The sequence below is a fragment of the Anabrus simplex genome, chromosome 1 (assembly GCF_040414725.1).
Source record: "Anabrus simplex isolate iqAnaSimp1 chromosome 1, ASM4041472v1, whole genome shotgun sequence".
Lineage (NCBI taxonomy): Eukaryota > Metazoa > Arthropoda > Insecta > Orthoptera > Tettigoniidae > Anabrus > Anabrus simplex.
The window spans coordinates 653,220,027-653,243,620 of record NC_090265.1 but is presented as its reverse complement, the minus strand read 5'-3'; the positions used below and the strand labels follow the sequence as shown (position 1 = coordinate 653,243,620).

At 37.4% G+C, this 23,594-nt stretch overlaps 1 protein-coding gene across 1 annotated transcript in view; it reads right to left on the bottom strand.

Annotated features, from left to right (window-relative positions):
• Kdm3 (Lysine demethylase 3) overlaps positions 1-23,594 on the bottom strand; it is a 294,533-nt gene that overhangs the window by 2,973 nt on the left and 267,966 nt on the right. The window contains exons 10-15 of the mRNA XM_068229839.1: positions 20,741-20,871; positions 20,275-20,532; positions 19,956-20,159; positions 13,337-13,801; positions 12,548-13,082; positions 5,216-5,532 (exon numbers count right to left, since the gene is read on the bottom strand). Coding sequence (XP_068085940.1) covers positions 5,216-5,532; positions 12,548-13,082; positions 13,337-13,801; positions 19,956-20,159; positions 20,275-20,532; positions 20,741-20,871 — 1,910 coding nt within the window. The remainder of the gene's footprint in view (positions 1-5,215; positions 5,533-12,547; positions 13,083-13,336; positions 13,802-19,955; positions 20,160-20,274; positions 20,533-20,740; positions 20,872-23,594) is intronic.

The following is a 23,594-nucleotide window of genomic DNA, read 5'->3' as shown; positions in this document are numbered from 1 at the left end:
GCGACTTTACGTCCAAGTCGCCGATGTTCCGTACTTAAGTAGACTCTGAGATCAGAAAAATAATAAAATGGCAGATATTGCTGGTGTAGTTAATTTTGTAGACGAAATTGAAGAGATCCAGGAAATTATTCGGTACGTTGTGCCTAATCCTCGACGTGTTATAAAGAGATGCACGGAACCCAGTTGAATTTAATACAGATAATGAGTTCAGAAAACGATATAGATTTGACAAACGTACAGTATTAGATGTACTAACCATGTTTTAAAATGAATTACAGAAATATAATAATCGAGGATCACCCATACCTTGAATAATACAGTTGCTAATTTCGTTAAGATTATTTTTTTTAACTTTACGTCACATCGACACAAATAGGTCTTATGGCAACGATGGGATAGGAAAGACCAAAGAATGGGAAGAAAGCGGCCGTGGCCTTAATTAAGGTACAGGCCCCCACCAGCATTTGCCTGGTGTGAAAATGGGAAACCACAGGAAACCATCTTCAAGGCTGCCAACAGTGGGGTTCAAACCCACTATCTCCCGGATGCAAGCTCTCAGCCGCACGCCCCTAACCACACTGACAAATCGCCCGGTCGTTAAGATATTACGCTACAGGTAAGAGTAAAATTATTGTTACTATAGCGCAAAGTTTTTGCACTTTCTACTCATCGTCTTATCTATTTAGGTTAAGGGATGATCAGCACAGATTAATACATTCTTATGGTCTTCCACACTTCCATTGTTTTCAGGCAACTTCCAAATTGATTCCCCTGATTTACGAGGAGTAAGCCAGCCCTCAGTATGTAGCATAATCAAAAGAATATCGAATATCGATCCTGACCGCCCGAAAGAGACCACAGTTTGTTCCTGACCGCCCGAAAGAGACCACAGTTTGTTTCGTTCCCAAATGAAGCTGAATGTCGAAATAATGCGCGACATGTGTATGAAAGATCCCGATTCCCTGGAGTGGTTGGAGCTATTGATTGCACCCATGTACCTATAATAAGTCCAGGTGGCAACCATGCTGAGGTTTTCCGTGATAGGAAAGGGATTTTTAGTTTCAATTATCAGGGCATAGCCAACCACGAGATGAAGTTTATTGATTTTGTTTTCAGCTATATCTTTCTTCTCTTTCACTAGTTCTAGTAACACCTCCCTTTCGTAGTTGTTGAAGGCAATTTTTTTCTGTATTAACTGGATTGGATTGAGGTTAGAATCCAATGCGATCTATAACGCAGGAAACAGTTGAATTCTTCTTCTACCTCTTTATTAAGAAAAAACATTGAGTGATGGGAGATGCTACACTGCTCTTCAATTGTTTTCATTGCCAACGTCATATATAATTCTTCACATCATAACTTACCAAAGTCTACTTACGCCAGAGTTTACTTTGTAAAAGTTGCGTTTATGAAACAGACTTCCACAAAAACTCAACTAAGCGAACTTACGTAAGTCGAAGTCAAAGTCACGTTAATACGACCCTAAGAGTGGAGAGGTGTCAGATTTTGACAGTGACCTGGAGCAGGATGATACTGTGAATAATTTAGTTAATTTTGATGAAGAAATGACTGAAGAAGAGCAGCAGGAGGAAGGTGATGAGTGCCTGGAGATAAATTTAATGGAAGAAGTGAAGGCTTAGAACAAGCAGAAAGTGACATTGTCAACTCAGTACCATCACCAGAAATGCCAGCAAAAAAGAAGTGGAGAATAGAGGCGAAGTGAATCATTTTCTTCTGACATACCTATCCGTGATGAACAATTTACAGAAGCCAAAACTCATAAGGATTGGAGACCACTACAGTACTTCACATGATATATAAGGCACTCAACCATTGATAGTCTTACAGTTAATGCAAACATAAGAAGTGAACAGGAAAAGGGAAAATGTTTGGCAGTAACAAAATCTGAACTGAAGAAGTTTATTGGAGTGGGACTTATGATGGGAAGTTTACATTACCCAAGATTCAGAACTCATTCAAGAACTGATCAGTTCTGGGTGCAGCTCAGAAGAATCAAGTGATGATTCAAGTGAAGTATATTGTATACCTAAGAGAAAGATTCAAAAGCTTCAAACTGTACATTATAGAATGAAGGGAGCAAAACATCTTCCAGAAGTAAAAGACCAGAGTTTTCCAAATCGTTGCAGAAATGAGTGATGTGCCAGGAAGAGCCGTGTGAAATGTATGAAATGTAATGTATACCTATGTCTTACAGAGGACAGAAATTGCTTTGTTAAATTCCACTCCCAGCAATCGATTGCTTACTTAATGTTAGTGTAATAAGCACAATTTTTCTTATAAGATGATTCTAAAACCATCTTGACAGGCAAGACATTTTTGAGACTCGTGACCTAACGTGCTCAATTGAGGACATTACAAAAATGTGTATTATATTGTATTGAAATGGTATGCTAATGTATAAGGTGGTGTTGTGGAACATTCATAGATCAATAAAAGATAATTTGATAAGTCACAATATACTTGTAACAAAAAAATTCAGGTCTCAGGAGGATATATAACGTATGACAATAACCAAACTCCTGATTGGCAACTATCATTTTGTCCAGGAGAAATTTTTATTCTTGCAATACACTTGCCGTTCATCCCTTTGATCATTCTACCACAACACAACAATTAAAGAGAGTTCTATTCATAAAAATACAGTAACATTAAAACACTGTAGTAATGTAAGTTACAAATACTGAAATGTCAATCATACTTGTGAACTTTTCTGTTATAGTCAGAAAATAGCATCTGAGACCATATCGATGGTGAACAGGCCAACTGGCGTCAGCCACAAAAAGCACATTTTTCAAGAGACAAAAAAGCAGTCTGCACCTCACTACAGGTATTGATCTATTGTAATTGTTGTTTATTGTAATTCTATAATATATATATCTAAAATTGTAGTCTACTGGAATATATGGTGTGGGATCCTACAGTTTCTTGAAATTATTTCTTTAACATGAAATGTGGGCGTTACGCCATTTGACTGGGACTGATAGAACTTCAAAGCTGGTTACAACAATGTATATTTTAGGTTTCACTAATTGGAATAAATAATAACAATAATGTTAAGTTGTTTATTATGTGAAAGAATGACCCTTAATAGTAAGAAAACTACTATAAAACACAAATTTCTATACTGTTACGCCAAGTGGCTTGCTTTACGTCATGTTGGGTTACGCCATCAACTTTTTTTTTTGCATTGAAGAAAGGCGTTGAGGGTTCTGTTGAAATGTCAATCGCCATACTTTTGAACTTTTGTGTTATAGCCAGAAAATAGCATCCGAGACTGATACAGCAGAACCTCGATAATTTGAAATCTGTCAATTCAAAATCCCGCCTAATTCGAAGCAGCCCCTGTTCCCAGAAACATGAAGTATGGTTTTGGGGGTTATTTAAACAGTTTAATTTGAAATACGGATAATTCGTAATTCGAAGAACAGTGTTGGTCCCCATTACCGAAATTCAGACTTTTAATTCAAAACTGCCGAACATTTTAAAAAGTTAGTATTTTTCAGAGTAATTTAAAATCAAAATTTATCCAGTCATGATTGAATGAGTCTTCCGGAACCTGCTGGGGGCCGTTTCCCGTACTTTCACCCACTTTGGTGCGTCTACAGTGTGCTTCATATTTGCTAAATTTGAGTAAAATCATAATTCTTTTGTATTTAGCATTTTAAGGAACACCACAATATCGCGTAGCAGGCAGTGTGCAGAGACGTAGAATACGCACCGAGCAATATTGTAAATGCCCATGAAACTGGGTATTTATTTCTAATGCCGAGCCCAAATACAAATGGACTTGGTTTTAAAGGAGAGTGCCAGCCGTGAAATAGTACAAGGGTGGGGGTCATTGTACTGTGTTGCAACGCACATGGAAGCGAGACACTTTCTTTCCTCGTCATAGCAAAATTCGACAAGCTACGATGTTTTTAGGGCGTCTAGCACTTCAGTGCTAGTACAAGGCATCTAAGAATTGTGAACAGTACAGTAAACCAAAAAATAAAGCATTTGCACAATTTGCACAACGGAGCCAGCATAATTTGTTCTCGTCTTTGAATCGTATGTGTTTTTCTTTCGTTGTGTAAGGTTATGTTTGCCAGTGATTTATCCAAGTGCATTATTTGAATAATGTAAATACACCTTGTTGGATACTTTTTGGAAATAGCTTTTTCCATGGCATTTGAAAGTTTTAAACTGTGAATCAAGGTGATTGCATGCATTAATGGGTCTAAGAATACTTTGTGACGCAGAAATTACAAGAAGAATTTTGAGAGAAGTACCATAGCGGGAAATCGTACAAGGATAGAGTCACTATACTGTGTTGTAAAATTCTAATGCAGACTGAAGCGAGACTTTCTCCTCTCATCATAGAGAAGTTCGATAAGCCACGATGTTTTGAGGACATCTGGTACCTACTTTCTGTGAAAGTACAAGACATCTAAAATGCATACAGTACAGTAATTCAATGAATAAGACTTGCACTGGGGAGCCAGCATGAATTTCTTCCCGTCTTTGAATCATGCTTTTTTTCTTTCGTTGCGCGAGTTTATATTTGTCAGTGAGTTGTCCAAGTGTGTTATTTGAATGCTGTAAATGCATCTTGGATACATTTTAGAAATAGTTTTTTCTATGGCATTTGAAAGGTTTAAACTGTGTATTGTTAATGGCATGCAGTAACAGGTCTTAATATTTTGTGACGCGGCAAGGGTTGGCATATCTGAACTACAAGTTTGCGGTTAATTCGAAATCACATAATTCGAAGTCCGATTTTTTGCATCCCAACGCTTTTGAATTAACGAGGTTTTACTGTACTTGATTAACACAAACTCAATTTGAAAATCCGGTAGGATTATGCCAATTGGCCTATTCACCACCGATAGGAATATACCATTTATTCTCTTCAACGAGCGGTTTCAAAGGTAAACACTTGTACCATTCCATTACATTAGGACCTAAAATAATTTTTTTTTAAAACAAATCAGTTCGTTACCAAATTTAAATCTTCATTCAGGTTAAGTGAAATGCACATGACAATTCAAAAAACTATCTAGCAATGAATACTGGTAACAAACTTGCATCAGACGGTTAAAAAGCTCAAAAAAAACCATCACGGGTCAGTAATATAAATTTTCATCACAGCAAGCTTATTAATTTGCAAACAAAACCATGCATGTCAGGTTAGGCATCTGAAGAGTACAATACAAACCTGATGTGGTGCACCAGCAGGGATGAAGACTGCATCTCCCAGACACTGGACGATAGCATAACCATCCACACCATACTCTGCATAGAGTCGCTCTCTAAGAGGACCATCCAGGTACCAGCTCTGGTCATGAATAGGGTCGTGGTGTGGTTCAAGACGAGCTCCTCGTTCAATTGCTACCTTATTCAACATGTCCCTGATCTTGTCAGCATCACGAGCGTTGTATATGTGCCATAAAGCACCAGGAAGTTCACCTTTCTCACGAACACGTCGCCTAGTCAAAATATCGCAACCAGCCTCGTCAATCGCTCGGAAAGCCTCTGAAACAGGTAAAAGATAACATTAGCCTAATTATTAGAGTTGAATTCACTGCACCAACATACCAAATCTAGTTTTTAATTCAATATAAAATTACTTTTGCACCTCATTAGGATTTTAAAAATGAAAGACATCAAACTCGCTGCAGCTGAAATTTATCTCATACTATGAGGTGTACGTTAACTCGAGAAGATGCTGCACTTTTCAAACAAATTTCAACTGTGCAGTGCGAAATATCTGTAACTGATCAAATGAGAAAAGTTATGCAATGAAAATAGGTTAGCTATGGAATTAATCAACAAATCCAGTTTTCTTTAATTTTGTGATTTCATGGGTAACTGTCTTATTATTCCTTGAAAATAAAGGGGATACTTGTGGTATATTGCTCACAAAATGAAGAGTGTAGCTCAAACAAATATGCAGGAACAATTACATAGGCTACTGATAAGAATTATTACTAATAATGTTACGGGATACCCACAAGATAACAAGATACAGCGGGGATGGTCAGCAGAGATCAGTGATAAACCTTACCGTCACAGAAAGGCCAAGTGGAGAAAAGGTGCACAACGTAAAAGTGATACCTAGTGAGACCCTTGATAGTGACCATAGACTCCTCATTGCAGACCTAAGAGTCAACAAACCTATCATTTAAGTAAACAAGACGGAAAAAAATCACAAATTAAAGACTGGAAATTTAAAGATCTGGAAGTCAAACAGCAGTTTCAAGAGGAAATCAGAGCTAAAATATCTATAACAGACACAAAGAAAGGTAATGAAGAATGGAGTGATTTTAAGAACAGTCTGGTTGGTAGCACAGATAAAATATGTGGAAGAACAAGCAGAAGAGTTAAGAGAGAAAAGAACATCTTGGTGGAATGATAAAGTGAAAGAAGCCATAATGAAAAGGCATAAAGCCAAAAAAAAAAAAAAAAAAAGCACTTGATGTGGTTAGGTCTGACAGAAGCATCAACAGCGACTGAATAGACAATTCAAAGAGATGGCGAAAGAATAGATACAGGAAGTTGGAAGTCAAGAGAATTGTATGGGAAGAAAAAGATAAAAGATGGGAAGAATTTACAACTAAACTGGAAGAAGACAGTAAAGGGAATATGAAAATGATATATGGAATAGTAAACGGTAAAACATCAGATAAAGAAGCAATTACAGCTCTGGAGACAGCAGATTGGAGTATAGTTTGCAATATGAAAGAGATACAATGGACCAGTATTTTAACAAGCTCCTAAATGGCCCTAACAAGATCTCTGTTGAGGATGTAGGACAGAAAACAATAGAGGATATCCCAATTACATGGACAAAAGTAGAGCAAGCTCTCCATAAGATGAGAAGTGGTTAAGTCAGCAGGAGCTGATGGAGTTACAGCTGACATCATTAAAGCTGCCGGGCCACCAGGAATACAGTGGCTGTGTAGAGTTCTAAGAAAAATATGGATGACTAAATACCTGAAGATTGGATGAAAGGAATGATAGTTCCCATCTTTAAGAAAGGGAGTAGAAGTAAAAGTTAAAATTATGGAGACCATTGAAGCCAGAGTAAGGGATGTACTACAGCCTATCTTAAAAGCGAAACAACATGACTTTAGGGCTGGAAGAAGCACAACAGATCTGATATATGCTTTGAGGATGTTGGCAGAGAAACACTGGGAAAGAGGGAAAGACGTAATTATTGTGTTTATGGACCTTGAAAAGGCATATGATAATGTTCCTGGGTCAACTATTTGGAAAAGCCATACAAAACTTTGTGTACCAGAGTACCTTACTAGGACAATCCAAATGCTAATTGCAAAAGCTGTGTCAGTATTGGAGATGGTCTTTGAATAGTTCAATACAACCAAAGGAGAACAGGGAAGTGCCTTATCACCTCTTCTATTCATAGCAGTTATGGATACCATTTTAAAAGAACTAAATGAAAAAGCAATAAAGATCTTCAGGCTCTAGTGTTTGCAGATGTAGCAATATATGAAACAGAGGAGGGAGTGTAAAATAATCTGAATGCATGGTGTAAGAAATTTGATGATTATGGAATGAAATTGAACCCATCAAAAGCAGTAGCAATGAAAATCAGCACACACAATACAGAATGCAACATAAAACTATAGGACCACCAAGTTGAAGTAGTACACAAATTAAGATATTTAGGAAGCATAATGGCTAGTAATAATAGAGCTGAGATAGACATAAAGTAAGGAATGGCTCTAACTTTTACAATATAGTTAAATACCTACTATGGAATGAGAAGGTCCCACAAAGAACAAAAATGATCCTGTACAAGTCATATTTCATTCCCGTCCTTTCATATTCCCTAGAAAATTGCATACTAACATCAAAGGATTGTAGTACGGATCAAGCTTGTGAAATGAAATTTCTTAGAACTGCCCTCCAAAAGGCACGACTTGATCACGTGAAAAATGATGAGATCCAATCTAACCTAGGTTTAACCCTAAATGCAGATCTACATCATATTTCAAAGCACGTATAGCTCAAAGCCAACTGTGTACCTGTGTTGTCTTCCTTGTAGAAAAATAGTTTTGTAATACAATTGCTGTTTGGTTTTAAATTGGCGGTTAACAGATTGTATGCGAGCTATGCGGTTATGTGTTGTATTGTGCTGTTTTGGAAGGAATGTTAATTATTTTTCTCTGATTCTGAGCTATTATATGCTTTTAATTACCGTATAATCTCAAATACCACCCACACTGTTTTTTCGAAAACATCTCTTCCAAAATTGGACGTGGGTCTTAATTAAAATTTTGGGAAATTTACCTTTCCAAATGCACGTAAATCGGGCATCACCGCCAGCGCGGCTTGGCAAAAATGCTCTCTCTGCTCTCGGTATACGCTACTTCTGCGCTTGGCGTCAGTCTCACGTGCATTCTCCGAGTATCAACATGAATTCCACCAAGCATTTGCGATCTTTTACTGCAAGTGAGAAACTGAAAGCAGTTTGGGAAGCCGAAATTATTGGAAATCGTGCCGCCGGTAGGAAATACGATATTGACGAGTCATGTATTCGCAACTGGAGAAAGAAAAATGTGCTATTAACATGTAGTGGTGATCGTAGAGCTTTTCGTGGACTGAGTGTATAGTTTACAGAAATTGAAAAAAAAACCTAAGTTGTGACAGAAAGGCAGGAATTGGGATATGGTGTGTCAACCGAAATGTGTCGGCATTAGAGATCGGAAAGGAACTTTCATCGGAAGGGTTTAAGGCAAGCCGAGGATGGGTTTGTAATTTTTATAAAAGAATGGATTGAGCGTACGAAGGCATACCTCAATTTCACAGCGCCTTCCTGGTGCCTACGATAAGAAGTTATTGTCGTTTCAGCACCACATAATTCAGGTCGCAGCCTCGGTAGCACAACCGTGTGGTCGTGAGTTTGACATTTGCTTTCCCAAATTGGCAATGCAGATCGGACACCAGTCTACTTTGAAATGCCAGAGGAACAGGACTGTGAATGTTAAGGGTGCGAAAAGTGTTACCATTAGAACAGGTGGTAATGGAAAACAACGGTGTACGGTAACGTGTATTCTCGCCGACGGAACCAAATTGCCGCCGTACATTGTTCTCAAGCAAAAGACGCTTCCTAAAAATCTACCCACAGGTGTTATCGTCAGATCTCAGAACTCCGGCTCGATGGACAATTAATTCACTTGTGCAAGACTGGGTAAAGTGTGTCTGGCAACGTCGCCCTTGTGCATTGTTGGGACAATAGAGCTTGCTTGTTCTTGACAGTTACCACAGCCACACAGACGCTGTGAAGAATCTTATGAAGGATTGGAAAACAGACTTAGCAGTCATTCCGAGCGGGATGACTTCTATGCTACAGCCACTGGGTGTCTGCGTGAACCGTCCATTTAAAGCAGCCTTGAAACAGCTCTATACAGAATGGATGGCGGCTGATAATCACACACCAACGCAAACTGGTCGCATTCAGCACCTGGAAGTTCAGCTGTTGTGTTCCTGGATTTTGACAGAATGGAATCGTATTCCTGGAGACCTCATACGGAAGAGCTTCAGGAAATGTAGCATTTCTAATGCTATGGATGGCAGCGATGACATTTTGAGGGATGGTGGTGATGAAAGTTCCGAAGTTGGAACCGATCATCACGAAGAATAAACTCGTTCAATATCGTTCTGGAAATGTTTGTTTAGATACTTTTATTTGTGTTTTCTAATCATTTAATGTGTGTTAGTAAAGATTGTAAATAATTTTGACTTCACTTTTTCTTTAAATTTTGTTCTTTCAAAATAAGGGTGCAGGTCTTATTCGGTGGCGGGTGGTATTCCAGATTATACAGTAATTAATTTTATGGAAAATTCTAAAAATCATGCATTTAAAGGTTATATGAATCGATGGAGGAAAGATTATTTCATCTAGACTTAAATGGGTTGGGCACGTTAAGCGAATGAATAGCACAAGGTTACCATGCGCTTATTTGGAAAAGAGAATAACAGGTAGAAGAGCAAGAAGAAGACGGATGGACCAACTGAGGAAAGACCTGGAGGGAAGAGGATGGAATTGGGAATCTGTCATGGACAATAAAATCTTTTTGAATAGGCACCTTTGGAAGATGCTCGTTTTCAAACACCCAACCCAGCTGGCTGGAAGGACAAACCGATGATGAATGTTACGTGCCAGCCCTGTTCCCTGTTCCAATACTTTCTGAAAGGGGCTAATGAGTCAACTGGGAGCTCCCGGCTTGAGGGCATAGCCGATCTTTTTGCCTACTCTCTTTGTCAGGTTTCCCAATGCGCTTTCTGAGAATGTTCCGTCTCTAGCCATATCACAAATATTCCACTACTCGTCATCCAAGCTGTAAGGAGGAGGCTGGCAGTGAACAGACACATCAGTGTTGGAGCGAGAGTCTGAATTCAGGAGCTGGACTGGTATGACAGCAGTGTTGGCTGTCGCCAGTGGCCCAACAGAACAGCTGTGTTGGAGTACAGAGTACTGTCTATGAACCAACATGGAGTGACTAAGCTTTAACTCGTAGAATATCAGACAGTTCAAAAGAGTTCCACAGCACACTAGCATAAATTGCCAGGAAGACAATGATGCTCCTTAAGAAAGCAGTTTTTATCTGCTGGTGGTTTTCAGGTTTCTTGCAGATAGCAGAACAAAGCAAATGAAAAATATGCACGTCCTGTAGTTCGTATATCACCTGCAACTATTGCGCCAATCAATTTAAGGAGATAGGATTTTTGCAAAGCACCCAATAATATTTTACACCATGCAAGATCGTGAGTAGGAAATTGGCTGAAAACTGCCTCAGCCGCGCAGGATGTGTTAAGAGAACGACAATTCAGCCAGGTATATTCATAGATTCTGTGCCAGTGTTGACTACAATTAGTTTGATGAAGGTATCAGGGTCATGCTGTAATGGTAAACGTGACATTTCTGAGACGGGAAGTTAAATAGTAGTGATGACATTCCTCAGTACTGCCAATAGTGAAAATGACTATTTTACAGATTGGGAGAGCAACACAAACGAAGGCATTGTAGACAGTAATAACAATGCCAGTAGGCATAATAAAGGGTTTGATGAAGATTCACTTGAAAGTGACAATCTGTTCGAACCTTCCTCACAGTATCATGAAACAAAGAGTCCTCAACTTGCTCCTCCCGCTGATGGACAGCCTGTCCAGTATTTCAACTTATTTTTCACATTATTTTGTGTAAGAAACAAACCAGGTACGCAAATCAGGTCCACTCTACTCTTAAGCAACTGCTACCTCATTGAACAGCTTGACAATGGAGACATGTTACTGTAACAGAATAGTGTGTGGCAATATTATTGGAAGAAGGGGAATTGTACGTTGGCCAACTAATTCAAGACAAATTCCTTGGTTTGGTACTATGATTTTCTGCAATATATTAATTCTGAATATTTTCCACCTTATTTAGAATAGTACCCATCATCATTCCACCCTATCATCCTATATATAGTTTGTGATTTTTTTTTTTTTTTTTACAAAATTAGAAACTATAGTGCCCAAGATAAACTTTCCAAGGAATAAACCAACAGAATGTAGCTGCAGACATGTTCATTAGTGTGTAATTCAAATTTAGAATGGTTTCTCTCTCTCAATTTTGAATTTCCATTTTGATATTCACAAAAATAATTTTTATATGTTGTACGGTTAACATTTATGCGACTTAGTAAACTTACTAAGCAGCTCATTTTCTAGTATAAATAAAACTTTCACAGGCATATCTTCAACAATAAGAAAGTTTTCACTTTGGTATTCTTCACATATACTACCAATAAGCAACTGGTACTAAAAGGGTTAATGCATGCTGGTTGGCATATGAGCTTCGCCAGAGTCAGAGTACCACAGAGGTACGCAAGCTTGTTCACGAACTCCCAATAAATACAACATGCTGATGACATGGCATGTTTAATTACAACCAGAAACGTGTCCTTATCTAGTCCCTATAAAGAAAAATCATGCTATAAATCTTCAGATCTGAAGTATACTCAAACTTCCTTCTTGCTTGCCCTACCATACAAAATAATCATTTTACAAAAATGAAGATTGAAGCCTTTGAATTCCAGTTCTTACACACAAGTTCTTCATGGTCATATTTTGAAGAACTATGTGGGACTTTCTGACACCATGAGTTAAAGTTATAATCATATGTAAGGAACTTCACACTCAATTCATACCGACACTGTTTTAGGAGTGAAAGAGGGAAACCATCCACCATTCAACACAAAAATAAAATGACTATAGATGACATTTTTTTAAAGAATATACTTTTAAAAAATATTTCAGCAAGTCAGATTCAAGTCTTCATAGAGTTTTTTTAAAGAGTATTAACTTGTTGCAAATGAGTTCTGGATGATAAACATGAAATATTTTAGGCATTTCATTTTACTACTGTATTGAATGGCAGATGATTTCCTGTCTTAATTCCCTTTAAGCGTATAATGTTTGAATAGGACAGGGATAGGTGAATGAATGGATGTGGGTAAATTAACATTATCTCCCTCACCTTTGATATGTTCATCATTGTCACTGTCTTTTGGTATTCCCACGTACACCATCACATTGACTGCATCAGAAATATCTAAATGAAGATTTGTAGTTCCCTTTGAAGGATATAAAGCAGATCCATAAGCATTGTACATCTTAGGTCCAAGATCTGGGCGAACAAAACACTCGGGAAGACGACTAGCAAGGTTCAAGCGGCCAGTACGATGTGTGTACTCCAACAGTGGCAGTACACGCATCAGATCAGTAAAACGTGAGGGCAGCATCTCTGCAAAATCATCTCCCGGCGGCCAATCTTTCAACTTCAAAAGCATAGGATTACCACGGTCATCTTTTAATCTCCTTGAGTAATTGTCAAATCCTTCCCAGAACTTCCTCATCGGTTGCTTAGGTACCAAGTTCCCAGTCATACAATTGATGAGATCATTTTTAACATCACCAAAATCCCGCGAGAAAGATTCAGGGTGCCACAAAGTCATATCCAAGTTCTTTGCCACATCAGACACAATAACAGGTTGACCTCGTTTCCACTGGTCCTAAAAGGAAGTAGGAACACAAATATGAATTAATTTTCATACCGACATGGAAATTCTCTGCTACAAATTACTAGCAACTATCAAACATAAGTAAGAAGTCAGCTGCACCAGGATAATGAACCCAAGTCCATTACACTCATAACATAATGAACAATTTTTTATAAAGTAATATTTAACTCTGCTGTATTATGCAAAGAATTAAATTCAATAATACAAAAATCCTCTCTTCCCCAATTATTTATATGGTAACTTACCTGGAAAATTCTGTAATTTCCAGAGTAATTGGGATCAATAAGCCTCAGCAATTTTCCATCACAGAGCCAAGAGTGTGGAACATCAGGGTAGAGAGACTTACTTTCAGTCAAGGTCATTATGCGTATTGGTAATGGATCTCTGCCTTTCTGAACCCGCTGGTAACGCCTAATGAAGTGTTTCAGTTCCAGCTGAGGTTTGTCATCCTGCTCACAATGCTGTTCAGTCACATTCGAACACTCTATTACACTAGAAATAACAGCATCAAGTGCTTCCAAGCGAGCCTTCTTTGGTATTTTGACTGGATTGTTCAAGTTGCCTGATGAGCTTGTGGAGTTGTTTGTAGAAGGTGATGCCGAACGGCTCCCACTACCATTGGGTTTATGTGACGGACGGATTAGAAGCTCTCTTAAAGTTGAATAGTTGCCATCTTTGTCTTCATCTGAATCAGAACTGCAGCCGGATTCCTAAACCAAGAAATTGAAAATTAATCTCCTTGGATTTATACATACATATGATATGATTGGCTTTGGAGCTAACCTAGCACAAGGGTTTAAGAACTACAATTAGCTTATATGCACAGACCTGAGAAGTATTTGTTTATTGAACACGCAATAACTAAAGATAAATATTTTCACCCTCTATCTTATGTATACAATAGAATACAGTGCTTTTATAAAAATGTTTGTTTACTTTGTAGATAACCATTAAAATTTCCCCTGCAAAAGTCATTTTGATTGTTTCTTTTTAGCCCCACTTACAAACCCCTAAACATCACACACAAATCCTACAGAATGTAGTATAATGAGCATACTGTATAAACACAATCACAATTACGATGGATGAATTCCAGTTTTGATTCTGTATCGATCTCGAATAATTAATTCCTATAAATGGAATCGTTTATATCTTCCACCTTTAACATGCTTAACAAGTGCAACATCTGACCACCTTCAGCTACAAATGCTTAAGGTCAAGGTCATGGAAGTCATCTCTGCAATTGTTTTCCAAATTTGGCAGCAAAATGTGGTGCGTCAAGGTTGTAGTGCTCCTTATATACAGAAATCGGAAAGTTGGTACTTTTCCGCCCTTTTTGTCAGCAACTTGTTCTTGCTACGAGCGAGAAGCACGCTGTATACAAACCAGGTAATTTGCGTGGCGGCAGTTCAAGTAACAGCTGGTGAGATTTCTCGTTAAGTCGTTCATGGCTAAAGATAAATTCAAAATTACTGAAGAGGTAGAGCAAAGTGGTAATAATCCTGCACAAAGAGAGCATGACACGGACAAGCATTGCGGTACGTGACTGGAGGAAAAGTGAAGTTCATCATGATCAGACACTGTAATCCCCAGGCATTTCACAGGGAAGAAAGAAATGTTTCGAAAAATCTGAAACGAAGTATGCAAATATGTGACTCAAAAAGAGACTGCCTGTACGTGTGATGACAACTGGTAAAAGTGTCAGGTGAACGCTAAACCAAAATCATGTGTGTTGAGACTAACCACGGATGGTTTGCACATGTTTCATAACTAAATAACTGAAGTTTTTGTAGGAAAACTTTCATTGCATAACATATCCCAACCAATTATGAAGAAGAGATTGGGAATTCCCACAGGTTTGCTATGGGTTTGTGCTACACATTTACTCTTGCAATATGGTAATGCAGACCAGACACCATATTTTGAATATTTACATTCCATGTAACGAGACGTTTTATATTTTATCATGTATTTTACTGTAGTATTCACAGTTCTCAATATAAAGCTAAACCAACACAAAAAGAAAACTTGAGATTATTTGCATACATACGGTATTTTGTATCACCACTAACGCCAAAACTCACAGGCTAGTTCATAGGATATGTGTTCCTTGGTATTAAATAGGATTGCAATTAGAAGAAGCAGTGATAGTATTTATCACAGCAGGTAGATGACTGTGGGATGATCAACGGTCTTATCAATGGACTGAGTACTGTCACTAGAAGTGTCTTGCATTATCGAAATGACAGGATCAAATTTTACAGAATAATTCACGAGTGCTACAAATGCAAAATCCAACAACCTAATTCGGAACGGAATGTGTGTTGCTTATTCAGTTGGTAGGGAGGTTATAGCGAGATTAACCACTGTATCACCAAAGACTGACAGAAGAATCGAGTTGTCCTGGCAACAGATCTGGATAACAAGAGTACTGGACGTAAACAAGCATTACTTTCTAGCATGGCCAAGGACTAAGGGAGAATACTCTGACAGAAAACCCTCAGCAGTGTTAGGCTTATCAAGGCAACTCAAGGAGGTAAATGAATGCTGCTTTCAAAGCAAACAAGCGTTGGATGTAAATGCAGACAGGAAAGATGGCGGACATTTGTACACCACACCCGGGAAACAGAGTTTGAAAATTATTATGACAATGAATAGAATATTAATGTCTTATCAGAACAGGTTCCTTCTTTTAATACTTGCACATAACACTATTCCTTTTCAGGAATGTTTTGTGGCGGGACATTAACTTGGGAGGGCCTATTTGAATTTTTTCCTCGGTGAGATATTTTGTTTCTTAACCCTTTAAAGCTCACATTATTTTATGTTTAGTTTTTGTACATTAACAGTTGCTAAATATTTAGACACTTCAATAAAGTTGAATATGCTTGACAGAAGCCATTGATATTGAGCCTATTGAATTTGGTGGCATCTGCAGACATTCAGTGCCTTAATATTTGGCCACTTTCTGTTCTGTGTCTCATTTTCAGCACTGTGCTGCCATTAGGGATGAAAGTGGCTAAATATTTAGACACTGAGTTCTTGCATACCTAGCAGTATCACATGTATATATTCTCAGTTTGTTACTATATATTGTTTCTGGAGTGATTGCTATATTATATCCCGATATTCATCATTTCATGGAAGTATAATGATTTTTAACTATTGCCAATAACCCATGTGAACCCAATAGCTAACAGTGCACATATTTAGCCACCAACCTATTGTCAGTAGAAATGAACAGTAGCTAAATATTTAGCCACCAGGTTCTGAAGTTCGTTTCAAAGAGTTTTATGAAAAAACAATATCAAATCAAATGACATCCAACTAACAGTTACCCGTGTTACAGATATATGTTCTTCTAATAAAAAATAAAATTTGATCACTCAGGAAAAATTCATGTGGCTAAATATTTAGCCACTGACCAATAAAGGGTTAAAATAAAATTTAGTGGTATTTCTTGAACCATATTCTCACAAAAAATAAAATATAAGTTAACTCATTGGGCCCGAGCCACGGAACCGTTCCGTGCTTCGTCTCGGTGGACCAAATGCCAGACCACGGAACTGTTCCGTTGTCTCATTTTACTACGTAATTCAACTTTTCCTCAAGAGATGGCAGAGTGGGTTGCATTTGTGATTTGTGTAGGGATTCTGTCTTTGCAATGTTATATGCTCTTTGCTAATATATATCGATAGTGTGCTTGGTAATATTAGTTTGAAGTGGGCTATCTCTCGACTTTACGATTCGCTTGTAAACAAGATGGCTGCCAGTATAGAACTGACATTTATCGATATATAACCCCTTTTAGGAAGTAATGATGATTAGGAATGTATTTTTTTCAGTGAAATTAGTAATAATATTAGTACCAGTGTGAGCAATGCTCCTGAAGAACAAATAGATGTGGAAATCGAAGAGGAAATGCAAAAAGAAGACCGTGCTACAGGTCAGCAGGCGGACTGAGTACGGACCCGTGATGCTAATAAAAATGTTTTACTGTATTCCTTGTTCCGCAGTTTGTGGTATGAAAGCCTTTTGTTTTCATGTATATTTAAATAAGAATAAGTAAGAAATTTCTCACGACATGAATTGACACTATATTTCCTCCAATATAATCCCAGCGCCAATGCAGTTTCAATCCAACAAATGTGCAGGGCTCAATGGGTTAATTAGCAAAGACCAGAAAATCTTGTTACTTCAGGTAATGATATTTTACCCCATTAAGAAATTAATATATAAAAATTAACTTCAAATTCAATTCTACGAACATAACTGAAGAACTCGCAGGTGATTGACCTGTTGACTAGTACATAAGGACAGTCAACAGAGTGTGCATGCATTTGTCGTTTTAGGTTAGTACTAAGAACTTAATTACTGACGTAATATGGAATCTGGCGGCGGTAACTTTTCCAGTTATTCGAAGTGTTGCTGTGCAAATCCTAGTTCTGTATGGTGGTGGTCTCTGATGGAAATGCGTATACTCCCTACAGTGTAAGAGTTTGGCGTGCCGTTAGTCTACAGGGTACAGAAGTGTTACGTTTGCCGCCGATTCAGATAGCTGTTTGTGCCTTTCGTAACTGTAAATATTCTCGGTTTTCATAAATATAACTGAATATATTTTCGACAACTGCTTGAGAAAACACTTTACTGCAAAAACAAAGGAAGGAATGTAGCACGCCCGTTTGGAGGTGGGACACAAGATCAGTCACACCTCAAAGGTCACCAATTTATTAAGACAATCCCACAAAGCGAATGAAATAAGCGTGAACTTCTCAGGCAATGCTACATGTGCAAACACACTACCCGATCAGGACAGAAGAGGAAAGAAACGAGCTACAAGTATTCCACTTGTGAAGTCGCTCTCTGCATTCATCCTTGCTTTGAACAGTATCGTACATTTAAAAAGTTTTAAAATGAGAGTTTTCTCTATAATGCATTTTCGTGTCTCTCAAAGTCTCCCAAGTTGTAATAAGTAAATTCATTGTAATTTTTTTAAAATTCCCCAGAGGTTGTTTACTGGTCAAATACGTACTCTGATGTGGACGTCATTATTGCACGGCATATGCTGTGTGCAGTCGTCAAAAGGTTAATGTTAATAAAACCCTATGTGAAGGAATGTATTTGCTATTGTGTGAAGTATGTAGTGTAATGGATAAAGTTATAAGATGAACACAAACACCCAACCCCCAAGCTAGAGGAATTAACCAGGCAAGGCTAAAATCCCCAGCCCCGACAGGAATCAACCCCAGGTCCCTCTGAACCAAAGACCAATATGCTAACCATTCACCCAGACAAGAAGTTGTCACGCAATATCTCACTAAGTACACTTTGTTCTGTTTTACATTTGAAATATTAACTTATTTATTCATTAATACATCCCTAACAGGGTATATCCCCAATTACAATGGATGGTACAAAATACATTCAATATATAAATGGTACCTATATGTACAAAACCATATGTAACAATTAAACCAAGATTGCCATGACTAAATTAAGAATAATTTAAACATTTTCAAAACATAAAAAATCAAAGTTAAAGGAGAGAAAACAAATTAGCATAGAAAAAAAAAAGAAAAATACTCATAGTAGTAAATACACAAAACACATAAGTTGGAAAAATAATAGTGGCATTACATACAAAATATTTCAGTGCTGAATTAATTTCCTCCAATAAATTATTCGTTTTGGTGTAAATATTGTTTTAACATTTTTTAAATAAAGGAAGTGATGAAGCAAAATCTATTTGCCTGATGTCTGAAGATATTCTGTTATATACTTCACACATTTTTACAATAGGTGAATTTTCATGATGTGAGGTGCTTGAGAAGGAGCAGTAAAATGTTTGTCTCAAACAGAGTAACACTCTAGGTAATGAAGTTGATTCTTTTAAACTGTTGGTTATCCTAAAAGAAATTTGACATATAAATGCAAAGTTCTAAAAACCACAGTGGTCATATTTGAACATTGTCGTACGCTGTCATTACGTACATGTACATCGACAACAGGCCTAAAACGCATTATCTTTCCCACTCGTGGTATCATTATTACAGCCGCAACTTTAACTCTGATCAAATATTATGATCGTCTAACGTATCACAACAACTACCCAATTAGCATGAATACCAGTCGTACCCACGTGAAGACTTTGTCGCCCAATCAGTAAGCAGGGTAGTGAATACACCTAATGATATGTAGACTAATGGAGATGCACAGAAGCAATATGCAATTATTATTTACGAAGAAGATCGTACTTCTAAGAGTATACATACCGCTATTAAACATGTTAGTAAACTCGTCCCACCTTCTAGTAGTGAGAACAGAAAACCTGGCCGGTTACATTCATCTCAAATGATCTCGGCGCCCGCACAATGACGTGCGTGAGGCACAAGTCAAAGTAAGCCAATGGGTCAATAAATTACCATGAAGGAATGTTTTGTTCCTGGTTTATGTGAAAATCTCTGCCTGGCGGCTTGGCTGAAGTCAGAGTGGTCTTCAAGTTCAGAGGATCCTACGTTCGATTCCCAGCCTGAGAGATTTTAGCCATGTATGGTTAATTGCTCTAGCTTGGGAACAGAATGTACTTTTTTGTATTGGCACAAATATTCCTTTACATATAACACACCACAGACCACCATACAATGCACAACAGTGAATACATCCCCCATATAAGGTTGACACCAAGAGAGGCATCTGGGCCCATCTAGTGGTGACCTGAAGTACTGTAATTAGATAAAGGGCTGGGCAAAGAATCAACGTGAGGTTTATCAAAAGCCACTTAATTTCTAGATTTGTTCACTGAATAAACTACCTAATCATGGAATACCATTCAAAAATAAATTCATCGAACAGCAGAATACTTACATCACAATCCTTCTTGTCTTCATTAGATAATGCTACATCAGCAAGCCAACTTAAAGGAGAATTCTTGTCTTCTTGTTTAATAACAGCACCATTAGCAGCACTGATCTTCTTGTCCTTATCCAACAAGTCTCCATCCTTTTCCTTTTTATCTACCTTCAGAATTCCATTCAGTGGCTCAGATTTTACAAGGCTTTTCAACAGATCCTACAGGATAAAATAAGACAATTCTAACAAACGGAAGAACATATACTGTAGATTAAGAAGACAGATTTAAGTTTATCACAATAACTCCAACTGTATTTTACTTCAAATTACTTACTTTGCATATACCATTAGTAGGTTTAAGTTGTGCCACTTCTTTGCTCATGGGACAACCACAATACTGAGGTACACCACACAAAGCTCTTATTTCATGAGCACGTCGCCCCAGTTTCATTAAAGAATCACTAGCTATTATCTGGGTTAACATTAACTTCTCCTGCTCGTGAGCCTGACGGTTTGTACACAATAACCAAGAGAAATCATCTCTGTCCTTCCCTGGTTCACCCCAAATACGAATAGTACCATTCTTCCGACCCTATAAATTAAAAGGCAATGATTTAAAAAAATTAAAACATGAATAGGAATAATGCAGCATAATTATTCCTAATTCAGTGCAACTATGTCTCCGTCACATTAATCTACACATAACTTTATTTCAAGAATTGTATAGACTTCTCAAACCAAACACTTAAAGTTGTTAACAATGCCTCACCCTAGTCTAAATTCTAGTTCTAACTACTCACCTTGTAACAGTCTATGCATACTGCAAATCCACATTTGCCACACACCCAATGGAAATTGAATAGTGTTGTCTCACATACATCACACATCTCTCTCACGCCTTTAACAACTCGTTTCCAAGCTATAGTCTTATCTGGAAGAAACATACAAATTTACATATTTCAAATGATACATACATTTCAAAATATGCCTAATCTTATATGAAATAAAAAGGCTATAGTATTTTTTATGTTTAAGATTATTTGAATTAATCCTAGTTTAAAAGTTCACATCAAAATAGGCTTAGACCCCCAATTGTATCAATTATTCGAATTTCCCACCCAGCCCAAATTTCAGACTGGTTACCATTTTAACAAAGTTAAATTAACCGTTCAAAATCCTCGTAAAACAGGTCAAAGAATGAGAAGGGAAAATGAAAAAACTCCTACGCCTTATACGTCCCAATGAAGTGTTGAGGGAACTAACAAACTCTTTAAAATTTAAACACATTATTACTCTTCTAAATCCCTTTTAATTTTTGTATGTAAAGAAGATAGACGAGCTGAAGCATCTAACGAGTTAAATAATCCTAACTTATTTCAGAGGTTTTTTTTTTTCTTCCAAAATCTAACTGACCTTGGACTGTCCACAGGCATTCTGCATATAATCTGGACAGAAATATCAGAATGTATATGTTCCACCCTTTACATTTACATCATCTTGCATAAATACTGCTTTTAGATTAATATTTCTCTCTTTCTTATATAAGCTTCACAAATATATATATTCCAACTTATCCCCCTAGATTCACCACCAATATATTAGAATTGATTACAATCAAAATTTTCAGCCTATGCTATCACTCCCATATTTTCTGTGAAGGAAACCATACACAATCTATACAGAACTCTCCAGCATAACCAAGAAGATAACGCTTTCACAGTCTTACTTGCAGAATCACATGTTATACGCTTTCATACATCAATCATAACCAAACAAACGCTGATCTTTCCTCAAAGCAATGTTGTTGAGGTGGTGGTGTGGAATGTCAATGTTACCATACCACAATGCCCATTAAATAAATGCAGTGCTTTTCTGGTGGCGGTACCGAATTGGTATATTCCTATTCCATTTCCGATGAAGTGTTCGTGTATGGTTTTTGTCTCGTTTCTATAGATATAATGCGCAAAAGTACAGGATTGAAGTTTCTGTAAACTGCCATTCTACTGCTTGTCCTATTAACTATGTTGTGTCATATCGCAAGTTAAAGAAAGAAATCATGTATGTCTTGCTCTTTCTTATCCTTCCACATTTTTGGTTACTGGAATACAACCAATTAGGTTTACTCACCTTCCGGCAAAAAAATGTTCTTGTCAAGGACCATATATCGGCATCCGTATCGCACCAAGTGCCATTAATGTCAACGTAGCAGCAAATAACTAGTAAATAGTCAACAACCATAGTTAATCTGGGGTTAATGTATTTTTAAATTTCACTGCTTTCATTGTTTTTACATAATTTCAAAAGGATAAAACACTTGTGGGTTCTTTTCCTGCCAAGGCAAGCGAGTCAATCAGAGCAATGAATGCACTTGTTTCACAAGTTATAGTGAAATGAATATAATACCCCACTATTTTGTATCGGCGAATTAAGTAAATGTGAAGAAAACATTGCAAGTAACAATAGACTTACTGCAGTTCAAGAGGGAAATGATTCTGACCTGCAAAAAATATAATGCTAGGTTGTAAGGTGTGCAAATATTTTACAACTTAAGGAGCAAAAAACTAAATGGATGTGAAAATATCTTCAGAGTGGGCGAGTAGTAAAATCAGTACCTTTAAAAGTGGTACATCACAGTATATTTGAAGATATGAACAAAGTTTTAGATTCAGTTTATGAAGAAATTTCGGCAAGTACAGTCACCTTTTGCCTTAGAATAAAAAGAAAGCACTGCATAAATGTAATGTAAGCCACACTGAAAATTAGTTTAACTGAATAAGAAGCAGAAAGCTACTTAACCCTTTCCCGCCCGCATTTTCACTCCGCTTATCCCCAGGTTTCAACCTCTTATTTAGCAAAAACTGAAACGGTCCGTATTGTTTCAGATAAAGTTAAATACAGTAAAAACTATTGATCACAATGAATTCAAATTTTCAATTAACATTAGACAATATACCATCACTATTGAGTCATAATGTGTTCTTCAGCCCCCCCCCTCCTGGTGATACTCGACACAGAGTGTCTGCATTTGTCACATTCCTATGTTGTCTGAATCCCTCAAATCCAATAATCACATGCTTCTGGAAGTAGAATGATGCCCATGTATATAAGATTTTATTTCATCTGGGCAAGTGTCTTCCCATTCTGTTTTTATTTTACCGCAATGCGACTGTTTGAATGCTACAATGTTATATGCGTAATAGGCTATTTCACTGAATAGTTTTTTCTCCTCCTAACATACATAAAAAAAAAACAATATTTCCCCTAATACTCTTTCCGAATTATGCGCAGGTTCAACATCATCCATTTAATCATTCGGAGTAACGAAACGTAATATTTGTTACCTGAATTGCCGTGGCATCGCCATCAGGTCCGAGTTATCGATATTCATTTCATTCATATCACTGTTATCACTAAAATTATCTTCGTTGATATATTATTCACTCATTAAAAATTCACCTGCACCCCTAGTCAAGGATTCTGTGTCACTTTTTTCGCCCATATTCAGCTCAGTTTCAATATACGCGATATTCAATCTCGCCATGTTCACGAACGAAACAGCTGACCCGCGCTCGGGGAAGTTCAAGACCGTTGCCTAGGCAACGTCAAGACAGATTATCGCTCTTCCTTTATTTCCTAAGACTTGTAGATTGCACT